Below are 13,762 nucleotides of genomic sequence, written 5' to 3'. Positions count from 1 at the left end.
TAAGAAGAGTCAGACTGTTGCTGCAGCTGTAGCAACATCCCCATAGCAAGGATAAGAAAAATATGACTGTGTCTGGTCATTCATAATTACAGAAGAGTTAACAGGATTTATTTATACTTGTTAAGATAGCTCTATCAAGTAGTGAATAAAATGGAGGACATGTTGGAAACTTGGTTCTTAATGATGACACATCCCAGGATACTGCCTCTGCCTTGTTATCACAGTCAAGCCTTCTCCATGAACACCACACTCTAAACTATGTTCCAGCTATTTTTGCATTTTCCAGGGAGTTAACTGTTTGCTTCCCAATACAAACAACCCTGAATCAGTATACTTGCTCAAGAAATGCAAAAAGAAAAATAAAAACATACTTGGAAGTGTTTTAACTGCAAATGAATTGGAAAGGTAATGCAAGGATTGCACCCCTGTAGTTTCATGCAAATCAGCAAGTAAAATCCTCAGCGAGGTGCCTCCCTCAGTAACTGGCATTAAACATTGCTGCTACAATGATGGTGTCCTGAGAATTTTCTTGGTGGCTGGAAGGATTCCCAGCTGCAAATCACAAATAGCTCTTGCCCTATAAAAGCAAATGAGGAGCTGGTGAAGAAAGCACAGGGTCAGGACTTGAGAGATTTGGTTTCTATTTGTAGCCCTCTTCATTGACTTGGGCTAGAATTTAGTTTCACCTAACGGCAGCTCCCTGCCTGTGACATGTGGAGACGCCTCCACTTGCAGGAGAACAGCAAGGCTGCCTTTCCCTATTATCTGCCACAGAAAGATACTGTGGTGCAGGAAGCACAAAAATCCACAAAGGTACTCTGAAAAATCCACTTCTGCTAAGCCTCCAAATGTATTCCTGCCACAGCAGCTTATGCTGCTACTGGACTGGAGCAGGAGAATGCTGAGGAGCTCATCACAAGGCCTGCTTTCTGCAGAGAAAGCTGGGGATGGGTAATCTTTGTGCTATGTAAAAAACCAGGTTTCTTACCTAGCCTGACTACAGAAGACTGTGCTACTTATATCTTCTCTTTCCCAAACCAAGTCCCTATACCCGTAGCCTTTTAAGATAAACCTTTCACGTGGTGAGTTTTGGGGTTTTTTGGTATGTTTTCCACTTTTTTTAAAGCATTTTAAGACCTACATTCCCAGATTCAGGATTGTGCCATCTTATTTAACACAAAGGGCCAGATGCCAGTGACATGACGGATTTGCACCATCTTTTCAAGGTACATTTTCCCAGGAGAAGCCATGGAGAAGGCAGTCATGTTTCAGAGATGCCAGGCAGGCCCTAGCTGGCCAAGTCCCTCAGTGCAGCCCACCAGTGAGGCCAAAGTCCTCTCCTAAACACTGTGTGACCTGAATAAAGCACAAAGGAAGATGAGTGACTTACAAGAAAAGTTTTCTTTAAAGTTTCCATTAGTCCATCCTCCTCCCTCCTGTGTTCTACCCAGCAGTTCAGAGACAGAAATCAGCAAAAAGAGTTTTCAGTGATAACTGCACTTCTTGATTGTGAAACAGCACAGACAATCCTGCCCTCCTGACTTTTTTCCAGCAATCTGCAGACAACAATATTCATTTGCTGCAATACAGGTGTAAGAAAATATTTCTAGACTCAGAGATTTGAGAGGTCCAAGCAACAGACTGATTAACATACAGATATGTTGTGCAAAAGTATCAATCACACTCATATTATAATATAGATATTATCACCAGAATAGTAATGATGAAAATTAGTACAATAATTTGCAACCCATTCAATGTAAGAGAGCTTTTAAAAAAGGCAACTAGACTCCCAATGATAAATTTTGGTCCAGTACTACTGAAATCCTTGGAGATGCCAATCAAATTCCCACACTGTTAGTGCTAATATTCTGAGGCACAGCTTTATATAACACTATTACTGCTCTTAGCTGTCACTGGCAGGAGAACTGCTGACAGCTTTTCCAACAGGCATTTAAGAAACACCATGGATGGTTTTTCAGCTGGTGACCAAAGGAATTACCCTGCAGGAAAGCTGATTTCATACAAGACCAATCTTCTTTAAAACTTCCCCTCACACTATCATGCGCTACCCTCACCAAGGGAAGCAGTTCCAGACCGTTCAAAGTCTTTTAATTGAGCCCTCTGCATGGAAACATGTTTACTCCACTTTTCTGGAAAGATCTAGACCATCCTCCTCTTTACTTCCAAACCCTGGCTGTGACTCAGAGACAGCAGAAGAGCCCCTGTGAGCCTTTGTGCATCTGTGAGCAGTGCACGCTCTTTCCATGACTCACCTCCTCCGAAAGGTGCCCATATAACCCTGCGGATGGATTTCACCCAATCCTCCATGTCATTCTGCGTGCTCGCCATGAGGAGGTAGGTCTCATGATTGGCTGTCATCCGCTCCCGGTCTGCTCCTGCAACACAAGAAAATTGCCTTAGGAACCCTTTGGCTTCCCTGCCCAGCCAAGCTCCTGCCACTCTGGCTGCTGGAAGCCCCACAGCAAGCAGACGTGGACACTGTGCAGTGCTCGCTGACAGACATGGCATGAAAAGAAGGTCCTGTAAGTACATTGCCCATGAGACACTGAGGAGCTGTCATGCTTCCAAAAGGAAATGAGAGGATAAATGTCATCAGTAAACAAAAACAGCCCCATGCTGTTCCAAGAACCACAGGGGCCTGCACTAATCTGTAACTTGATACAGGCACTGCAAATTTTGCAGCAGTTACTGTACCACGATGGAGAGAATAAATGCAGAGACTGATAAGGGTGCTTTGAACAAGTGGGGATGACTCCATTCTTATTTTCAGGAACACACTGTGCCACATTCAGGGCAGTAACACTTGATACACCCAAGTGCTGCTGTGACTACCAAAGGAGAAGGCAGACGACACGGCACAGCCCGCTGCCTTGGGCGGCTCTGATGAGGATTAGATTAAAAGGGAACACGCTGCCTTTTTATCCTTTCTGTAAAGAATGGGCCCACACCAAGAAGGTCAAAACCAGAGCTTGGCTTGCCACAGCTCCATGTTTTCAGACCTGTAGTATTGTTTCATCTCCATTCTAAAAGGCACCTTAGTGCAAGGGCACTGAGGATTCAAACCACCTTTCCAGCACTGCAGAATGTCAAACCCTTCCAGAAAAAGAGTGGCATTTTAATGCCCTTTCACTGAGCCAAGGGCATACACCAGTACTTCACACACAAATGCAATACACCTAGAAATCCTGTCAGTCCTGTATTCACATCTTTCCAGCTTCTTACTTTCCCATTTTTTATCCTAGTGATATCTAAAGTAAATATCTCTGCTCATTACAACAGGAATACTGCTCCTGGAAGAGTGCCATGCTTAGTGCTGGGCATTCACACAGCTAGGATTTTAAAGAGAAATTTCTTAAGGACTTGAAAATCCTGCCCCAAGTATTCTGTATTAATTACTCCTGTAGACCAGGCTTTACAGAACTAGGACACACAACTGTAAAAGAGACTTAACTGAAACTTGATGAACACAAAAGCCAGACATTGGCAGATTCTACTGAAAATTTATTCTTAAGGATTGCATAATTATTCAAAACTTAAATTTTAACTTGGAGGTAAACAGAGATTCTAGTTTTCTACAGCCAAAACTCAGCCATTCATATGCCCTATGTTCCTCAAAAAGGCATCAAAACAAATAATGCAACAACCTGAACTACAGTACATTTTAGACCATACCACAGTTTAAAAGTCTAAAGGACACTGGTTGGTTTTTTTTGTTTTTTTTTTTCTAAGATATAGTAAGGATGAACTTATTTTAAGTGTCAATACAAGAGAAGTACCAAGAAATACCAATACAAGGTTAGGACAAAACAAGGGTCTTACTTCCGTGCTATGTTCCATCCTTTTTACCACAGAGAACAGGGGACAGGGAAGCATCAGAATCCCAGACCTTAACATTCCACATCAACCCTGCCCTGCAGAAAACACACAGCCACAGGCCCTGGGAACTTGCTCCCCATTTTTACCTTTTACATATCCATTTAAACCAGAAAAATGACAGATTTCTCATTCAAGGACAAAAAGGAGACATGATACTATCCTTCAGTTTACTTCAACAGTATTTTACACATAGTTCTCACCCTAAAAAGACCAAAAATTAAGGACAGAAGCATAAAACCTCACTATATTCTTACAGCTATTAAATATAATAGTAATAAATACAGCACAGAGAAAAATAATGCACCACAATTGAATCCTTTTGGTGGCTTATAAAACCAGAAGAAATTATTTATCATATTGCACTGCAGCTCCTTTTCATTTCAGTGGACTAGGATCTTGCAAGCTGCCACACAAAAAAACCCCAAAAAACATGCATAAACATAATATGTATCAGATCCAGCAATGAAAAAAGAAAGTGGTGATGTGGCTTTTTCACTACAGAGACAACAAAAAACATGACACGTGATGGTACTCTCAGGTGCTGCCAGATTGATCCATATTCTTTTAATAGCCTGCATATTTAAACTCAACAGATTATGTAATACTTGCTTAACAGATGATGCAGTATTTACCAAGTTACCATGTTATGACAAATTGGAGGGTGTTCTCCAGATAGAGTGGATTAATCCCAGAAGTCTAGCTAGCTTATTTACAGTGTGAATTCCAGAGCAGTACTTTAGCTCAGGTAAACACCCACTGAGCCAACACACAATCAGCCTGATTCTGCAGAGAAGGAAAGCATAATGTTTGGCTACATTACCTTGAAATGAGAAAGTGAAGCTTTCCTAACAGAAAGAGCTTCTTCATTTTATAGCAATTTTGGAGCTACTTTGTAATTCACATCCCTTTCTTTCACACACAATATTGGATCTTGCAGGGTTCTCCTACTTGTGTGTTAGTGTAGATATTATTCATTAACTAAAGCCTCATTAGAAGATTTTTTGGGACACAATAGCACTTGGATTTGTGTTTTACTGCAAATATTAATTTTTAGTGAGAGTATATTTTAAATGCAAAATTTACAAGATAAGACAAGAAGAAATGACCATGATTTGGAAAAGAAGTCATCTCAGATAAGAAATATCAGAAAAACAAAAACAGAATTAGGACCTTTCCGAATCTTCAGTAGTTCTGCAGGACATTTGTTAAAGACATTGTTTGGAACATCCACTTCCATTCTTTTTTCCATTTAATACTTTTGCTATGACCACAATGAAGCATGAGGAGATCATCATCTCCAATAATCAGACATCTATTCATATCACAGATATCAGCATTAAGAACATCAACTTGAAAATGGTGCTCATCATGAAGTCATATTGCAGATGTAAATCTATACTCTTTTCCATGTGCAAACCATAACCTATTTTACCTATATTGTTTTCTAGTTTCAGGTTATGCCCTCTCAATTTTCCCTGCCTGCATTCGCAGTCCAAGAAATGCCTGAGCCTGTGTGATGTGGCCTGGTTGTGAACAGCACAGCCAACTCAAGGAGCTGGAATATGAACCCCACCTTTTCCCCATCTTTTCCCCTTTGTTAATTTGCAGGTGCCACAGGAGCTGGAAGGAGCAGAACCCACCTGACCAAAGAAGCTGACTCTGGCATGTTTGAGATGAAAAGCTGCTGTTTGCACCACTGATGTGTATATCCTGTACATTCCAGCCTCTGGAAACTGCCAAAAGTAATTGGATCTACACTGTCTGGAGTCTCAGAATGACAATGTACCATCACACAATGTTACTCCTGTGGCCCTAACCAGACCCTAATCCGCTTTATTTCCTTGGCAGCAGCAGAAAGGAGCTCTTATTCATTAAAGGGATCTATCCATAACACCCATACAGTGCCCAGTGCTCTGTCCTGCTGCTCAGGGGCTCACTGACCCACAGACTGATGCTGCTGGTACCCCCAGCACCAGCTAGAGATTTTAACAACTCTTGCCAGCATCCAGAAATAAAAAAACCAAACTCCACACTCCAAACCTACAATTAAAATACAGAGAGGCCAATTCCTGCAGGGATCCACTCTGCAGGGGAAAAGAGAGGGACCAGGCTGTGCTGGTGATGCAGCACCACAGCTCCCGCTTGGAGAGCCACTGGGAGCAGGCACTGCATTTAAGGGGGGACTGCTCCCTGAAGTACCAGGCTCAGCAGCTCTGCAGCTCCTTACAGCCCTTCCATTAAAGGAGAAGGCACAGACATTCTGGCACCCAGTCATGAAAGGTGTTTTTACTACTTTGTAGACTCTTCCTGTCTGAGCCAACACCTTTCCTTTACCTGGATGTACCCCAGCTGAACTCTGCACCAAGTATTGCCTTTGTCTTTAAAAAGGATCTTGGATTTCCTGTGAACAGTGGTTCCAGCATTTCTTGAGAATGGAATGTGAAAGGATTAAATTCATACCAACTGTTTAAGAGAGAATTTTCTCCCAGAAGGAACATCAAAAAACTAGGATTAATCCAATTTTTTCTGAGCTGAGAATGTCACGGACAACCTCACAAGAACATTCTCATTCTAAACAAAAAAATTAAAATAAAACTGGGGACCAATTTCAAAGTTAAACAGTTTCCTACTCCCTTGTGCATTTCTCTTAGCCACAGTTTCTGAAACCCACACTCTCTTCAGCTTGGGAACTGAATGAATATGAAAGGCAGACTGGCCTTACAAGACAACTCACTAAGTTTTGTCTAGAAACATCCTCCTCCTTGGATGCTTTATATTTGTCTCATCAGGAAAATGGTACATAGTAAAATTTGATAAAATGGTAAATTGTAAAATTCTGATGCTTCAGATGAATACACTAAATGCACTTCCATATGGTATTGAAACAGAAACTCCCATTTCTCCACCACCTCCCAGCATACTCTTCTCTGTTCAGGTGAATGGTTAAACTGTGTGATTTATCATTTCTGATCAGGACTCCAATTAGTATTTCTTCACAAGCAAAACACCAATAGTCATGATCAAATTCACTACACTTTGTGTTCCTAAATTTTGCCCTTTGCTGCAAATGAACTGCACACTAACTGACATACTTAATCTATGTCTCTAGAAAAACCCACCTGGATTTCCTTCATTAACTTTCATTTTAAAGCATTTGTATTCAGACATTTTAATCCAGAGCAGAAATCATCTCAGCAAATTGTGGAGGCAGTATCAGAGAAAAGATGAACAACCTTATTCTCCTTTTTTTTTCTAATGAAACTCCTTGTTCAAGAAAAAACCCAGAAATTTTTGGTTACTCAACCTTGATAGTAAAAGCACTGCTGCTTTAAGCACAGGTCTGACTTGGCATACTGATGTGCTACAGTTCAAATCTGCACATTTGTCTTCCATATACCAAAGCTGGAAACTATGGAATCCATCCATCCTCAAGTGACACAAGGAACTCCACCATAGTTGTTAAACTTTAATGAAATGCAAGAACTATTTTGCTGGCCACTCCTTCTGTTGATGAACCCTGTGCACCTTGAGTGTGATGAAAATCACACATGGCTTCTTTCAAGGATGATTTGGGCTCCTGCATTGAGCTGACAATTTATCCTTCAAACTGCCATGGAACTGGCAGATGAGTTTAAACACTAAAATGTTTCATGTTCATAGGTGGGACAGTGTAAAACCCTAACTGCAAACAGCTTGGCTGAAGCATAGGCTGAGCAAAGACAAACCAAGGAGCTACGGTGCAGAATGCAATTGTATTTTAATGAGATTTTAATGTCTTCTTGAGTTCAGGATTCATTGAGAACTTTTCTTCATAGCAAGTGACAATCTGTGTTGAAGGCTGAGCAACTGCTGCATCTCAAAAGACCAACGTGAAAACCAAAAGAGAAAAGGCTACTTGAAACTTACTCTCTCTGGGATTTTTTTCTGTGTTTTTGTTTGTTTATTTAGAATTCCAAAAAGCTTCTTTATTCTGCATATGCCTGGTAATTGGTCCTGTTCTTCCTGACTGTGTAAAACTTGACCAAGAATTTATAGCCTTCCCTCTGTTCATCTGAGAATGACGAAAGGAGTGCACAGCCTAAGTTCAAGTCACTGCTGTTTGTTTTTTTTTAACTACAAAAAAGAAAGTCTGGACAACCAATGGTTCTTAATGACCATGCGAAAACTCATGTCTTCAGAAGAACACTACACAGCTGCATTACCTCTAAAGCTTTAACGAGAGGTAATAGATTGCGTTGAGGGAGATCTACAAACGACAATTCCAATTACAATTTCCCAGGACTGCCCTGTTCTACCTGCTGTCATTGTTTGGCTCAAGGTTGCTGAGTCATGTAAAGGACGAAGACGTGTCTGAAAAAACACTTGCGCTTTAACTGACTGATGCCACCACGAGTGAGGAATCTCAGCTTTGAAATACAGACCTATCAAAATCACCTTTTTTTCACTAGCAAACCAAATCAGGTGCCCTATTAAATTTCTGTCTTCACAAAGAATTAACACATTTTCCTAGAAGGGGAATCAAGTAACTGTGAACAAGTCAGTAATGAGGATACTGCTTTTTAAATACTTCAGTACAAATGTAACATTCTCTTGCTCATATCCAGCCAATCTCCAGCATTAATAAACTGCAACAGCAGTGTTCTAAACTATGGGTGTATTTTTTTTTTGAAAGGGGCACATTAGCTTTTCAACATAAAAGCTGAAGCCTAATTTAAGTGCTATGTGGCAAAAGATTGCTAACACAAGTACATTCCCTGGTGGGCATTGTGCTCTAGCACAATTCCCCCACTTGCAGAATGCCTGGAAGACAGCAGGGCTGTTTCAACAGAATGAGCTGTTTTCATGAAGCACTGAACCAGCTGCTGTCAGATATCTGAAATCAGGCTCAGGAAATGAATTCCTCGTGTGTGACACAATGAACACTCTGTATAGGTAGGTCTCTCCTGTGCTGCAGGGCTACAGGAGCAGCACCATCAGTCTGTAAGAGTAAGTTCAGTGTTTGGCACAATAAAAGCATAAAAGCAGTGCCATATTTAAGCATTTTGCGTTTGCATAGCTGTAATTATTGCTTAAATGCCTGGGCAAAGAACTATGATGCTTGCTCATCAACAGTTATAACTGTATGAGAAAGAGATCATTAATAAGGAAGAGAGACATGAATTCAAATCATCCCTCGCACAATTTAAGAGCTCCAATGTTTTCAGAGCCCTTTAATCTTTTCAGGCATGTCTCATTCTTCCCTCCCGTTTTTGCTTCCCTTCCTTTATTCCTAATTTGAACTTCTGCTATGCTTCAAACAGATTTCACAATCCTCCACCTGATCCTCAGCCACAGACCCCAAATGGCACCTATTTTACAGAGTCTGTTCATCCCACCCTTCCCTGTCTCTAAGATGTTGGTGCCAACACAGCTCACTTCTGTATTTTGCCCTTTCCCAGTGCCACTCTCACTTGAAAAAAATCTCATCTCTCTTCTTGCTCAGGGCACACCACACAGAACTGTTTGTTTACAGGTTTTAATAGAAGTCCATCCATCTGTGTGGACCCCATCACAGCTCTGCACTTTACCAGCCCCTGAGCGCACACTGCCTCTTGTAATAGAATTTCATGTGGGCTTTTTTTTTATGATAGAAAGACCGTAAAAGCATAAATAAACAAAAGCCAAGAGACTGGCCATTAGATATCCACTCCTCTATATCCTTCATTACTACTAGGACTTGAGACTTATAAAATATTGATTCAGTTAAAGAAAAAAAAAAAAACATTGCATGCCACATTTGTCTATATAAATGTACAGTGCTGTTACAGTGCCCTATTTCCAAATCTTCAACCATAAAGAGCTTTCCTCTGAAATTTTGAGTTAAAAAAGTAAAAATAAAGCAGAATTTTGCCTAATGCCACAAACCATTAAAAATCTACTATGACTTTTTTAATTAAAACTTGTACACACAAAAGATATCAAATTGTCAGTGCTTGTTTCCTGGGGACAGAGACAAGAGAGATTTATTTTCTGAACAACAGCTTTGTTCTTATCAGACAACAGAACTTGTTTGAGACCTCCTAGAATAAACAGCAGAGAAAGAAGAACATGAGTTTTTCAGTGACCTATGAAGGGAGGAGTTTGAGGGTCACATAATGTCAAACATCACTGGCAGTGCAAGAACTTGTGGACGACTTCACTGTTGCCTGTTGTAACTATTTATTCTAAGAGAAAAGCATAATTTCAAATTACTACAGCAACTTATTTTCTCTGCCTCACATGACACATCTTGAAGATAAATTACTGTCTTTTGAAAGTAAGAACCTTCTTTGAAGTTTCTCAGGTTGGACACCAAAATGAGCATTATGTTATTTGAAATCTGGCTGATCTCCAAGCTGATTTTAGGGGAAGTCTCTGCAAACATATCTAAGCTTCTAAGGAAAGAGGGGGGAAAGTCCCATGCATCTGCTGGTGTAGTCATAGTCAAACATGTAAAAAATGCTTGAAAAGAATTTGACTTTTAGGACTCTGTTTTGGGAAAAAACCAAGATCCTGGAGCTTTTGCTGCTGGGGAAATGACTGCCCTGCACTACCAAATTCTTTCTTTGCCCTTCAGCCTCTCATCATGAGTTGCACTGAAGTGCAAACACTCAACTGAAATGGATTTTTCTGAAAGGTCAGGTCCACAGCACATATTTGTATGGCATTTGATATAGCAGGAAATTAAAACTTCTGATGATTTTAAGAAAGGAAGGATCAATACCTGAATGGAAGTCCTCAAGTGTAAATTCACCCAGGGACTGGCAGGACCTACCCATAGACACACTGGGATGTGAACTCTGGGCTGCAAAGCCAGCATGTCAGGATGCCAGAGCAAGGTTGTTCTCACAGACGAACAGGAACAACATTCAAAGCACATGCTCACTTCAGCTCTCAGCATTTACTCATTAAGCTCTCCAGCTCTCAGCATCCATTCATTAAGCTCTCTGTTCCTCATGAATTTGGAATCCCCTGAGCCTTCGGCAGGTAAAGATCGAGATGCTCTTTTATCAGTCTAAGCATGCTCTTGTGTGCACAACACAAGGTGGGGAATTAACCCAGTACAAACCAGCTCAATTCATGTGGTATTTCTTCACAGAGGTCAGCCAAAAGAACTTCCATCAGGAGACAACCATCCATTATCCCAGGACAGCGAATTGTGGCTAAGCCATAATATTGTATTTGCTGGGACCCTCGTGGCAGAAAGGAATGATGAATCTGACTCCACGTTCTCAGAAGGCTAATTTATTATTTTATGATACTATATTATATTAAAGAATGCTATACTAAACTACACTAAAGAATACATAAATGATACTCAATGCTAAAAGATAATAATGAAATTCGTGACTCTTTCCAGAGTCCAACACAGCTTGGCACCAATTGGCCAAAGACTCAAAAACAACTCACACCAGAATCCAATGGAACAATCACCTGTGGGTAAGCAATCTCCAAACACATTCCATAGGAGCACAACACAGGAGAAGCAAATGAGATAATAATTGTTTTCCTTTTCTCTGAGGCTTCTCAGCTTCTCAGGAGAAAAATCCTAGGCAAAGGGTTTTTTCAGAAAATGTGAATGTGACAGTGATAACTTGAGACACTCTTTTAAAATTCTGTTTCATACAGTGGCCTACAAGTAGAGTAGACACGGAAGACATTGCATACCTTCTAATTTTACAGACAATTATTTTGTAACTAGATAGATAATGTCTTTCCAAAAGCTTCCAAGAAAAACAGTTTCCTTTCTCCATCAGGAACTGACCATACTCCTCCCTGCTTCTGGACACGGTGCTTTCCAGTCTGCACTGAGTTAGACCCAAACACAGAAACACTTCATCTCCCCAGAGAGCAGCCAGTCCTTTTAGCTCATTCAAATTTGAGCCCAGATAAAAATAACAGCTCTTTGTGGCATAGAGACAAAAGCAAAAGGACGCAAATATCCTAAATGAGTGAGTATATATTATGCATACATGTAATTTTATTGAAGCATCACTTATTTAATAATGCAAATTCATGTTTTAGCAGTTCAGTAAATAAATCAAGAATAAGTTATTGAATAAAGCATGTGGTCTAATTGACATATGTCAAAAACAATTACCTAATAGAGTGTTAGGTCTCAGCATAAGACAACCTTGCTTATCTAAAGTAGCAGGAGATTTTAGTCATCAGCTCAGGACATTTGTTCCACAGCTCATCTAAAATCAGCCAGAAACACTGTGCCTCTTGGCACTATTTTGGGATATCAATTCAATATTGACTTAAACAAAAGTGTGCTGCTTAATGAATTATCAGCTCAACCAGTCCTTTAGACATCTCAGTCTCTGAAATGTCAGATTCAAGCACAGCTTTCATGTGGAAAGAGCCATCAAACACCAGTTATCTGCAAAGCACAAACAGAGCTTGGTGTTCTGTCCATCTCCACACCTTGCAATAGAGCAGGATGAACAGAAACATCATTTCAGCCTTGTTCTGCTCTATTTATGACACAGACATGTCCATGATACGGTCTGCATTTCCCCTCTCAATAATGAGCAAGAATAGTCCCAGAGTGAACTTACTACTGATCTGCGTAGGTCTATACCTTTGCCTTGACAGCTGGAGCCTATATACCATGGAATGGTTTTTTCACACAAAAATCACTTGGGTCTTATATCTGGCAGAGTGCATTAACAGAAAGTGCTTGCAAAAAGAAACCCAGTGTATTTCAAAGTATTCTTTTTTAAAGGACATTATACAGTGAGTACCTACAAACTATTTACTTTGTAAGAAATATCAGTAAATCTATGAAGTAATCTGCAATTAAGCAGAATAAGTTATTCAAGATCCTTGATTTTTCTGGTAGGGAAGAAACATGGACTCCTTATAGTAAAGGCATGACTGCAAGACAAACCTGAGAGGTTACCAACAGGCATTTCTGATTTTGGTACACAATTATTGGCAAATTTCTGTGCACCAGTGAAGGAATTCCAAGTCTGATAATGGGAAAGGCAACAAAAAAATCCATCACTGACAATCTGGATGACAACAACGCATTAACCAACAAAGCCACAGACTCAGCAGACATTAGCTAATACTGAAGAGACAGCATCTATCCTCTAGGTAATCAGTGCCCCCTCATGAAACACAGAGCCTTAACCCAGAGGAAGTTGTAAGTGTAGGATAAGGACCTAATGATGATGATGTACAAATACCTACTACTGACAAAACAGGAGACAGGAATTTAACTACCATCAGCTCTGCTTTGAGAAGTTCACTGTCCATAACCACCATGTGCACTGTAAACTGAGGCCACTCCACAGAAGCTGCCACAACTTTCTGGTGTCCTCACAGAACAACAGAAGAGAATGCTAATGTTAGCTAGGGGTTAGACAAAGAGATTTCACTGAAGTTTAACAAGATTCTCCAGCTACGCTAGAATCTACAAAACTGCTGAATGCCAAGTTATGGCAGATCCTTTAAAATTCTGCCTTAGTTTAAGCATAAGTTTAAACATTCAAAATAAAGGTAATTGATTCACTGACAGGTTACCATTCACTGAGGATGTTACTTCCATATGGAGGGTATGGAGTATTTTTCTTGTTAATTGTGCTGAGCACTGTTCCTAAACCACACAGCACATATGGCCGAAGATATTTTAAAAAAACAAGGACCAAAAAAAAGTATGTTAAGATATAAATCAATAAGAGAGAAATATTTGCCAGTGAGATTACCCAATGCATCACCAATACTCATCACCTATTCAAAATATAGAGAGAACTGTAGGATCTTGTATCATGTTGTACATGAAAGTTGCCAAATCCTGAGTGATTTTTTGGAAAGGTGACTCTGATATCTTAGACTC

The 13,762-nt window shown here is 40.2% G+C and overlaps 1 protein-coding gene across 2 annotated transcripts in view; it reads right to left on the bottom strand.

Moving 5' to 3' along the window:
- The window catches only part of ARHGAP24 (Rho GTPase activating protein 24), a 183,107-nt gene that overhangs the window by 27,839 nt on the left and 141,506 nt on the right, over nt 1-13,762 (bottom strand). For both annotated transcript variants that reach the window (XM_063156692.1, XM_063156694.1), the window contains one exon: nt 2,277-2,399. In XM_063156692.1, the coding sequence (XP_063012762.1) occupies nt 2,277-2,399 (123 nt within the window). The remainder of the gene's footprint in view (nt 1-2,276; nt 2,400-13,762) is intronic.

The sequence above is a fragment of the Melospiza melodia genome, chromosome 5 (genome assembly GCF_035770615.1).
Source record: "Melospiza melodia melodia isolate bMelMel2 chromosome 5, bMelMel2.pri, whole genome shotgun sequence".
NCBI classification, from domain to species: Eukaryota; Metazoa; Chordata; class Aves; order Passeriformes; family Passerellidae; genus Melospiza; species Melospiza melodia.
The sequence above is the reverse complement of the archived record's forward strand: the minus strand, read 5'-3'. Positions and strand labels throughout refer to the sequence as shown.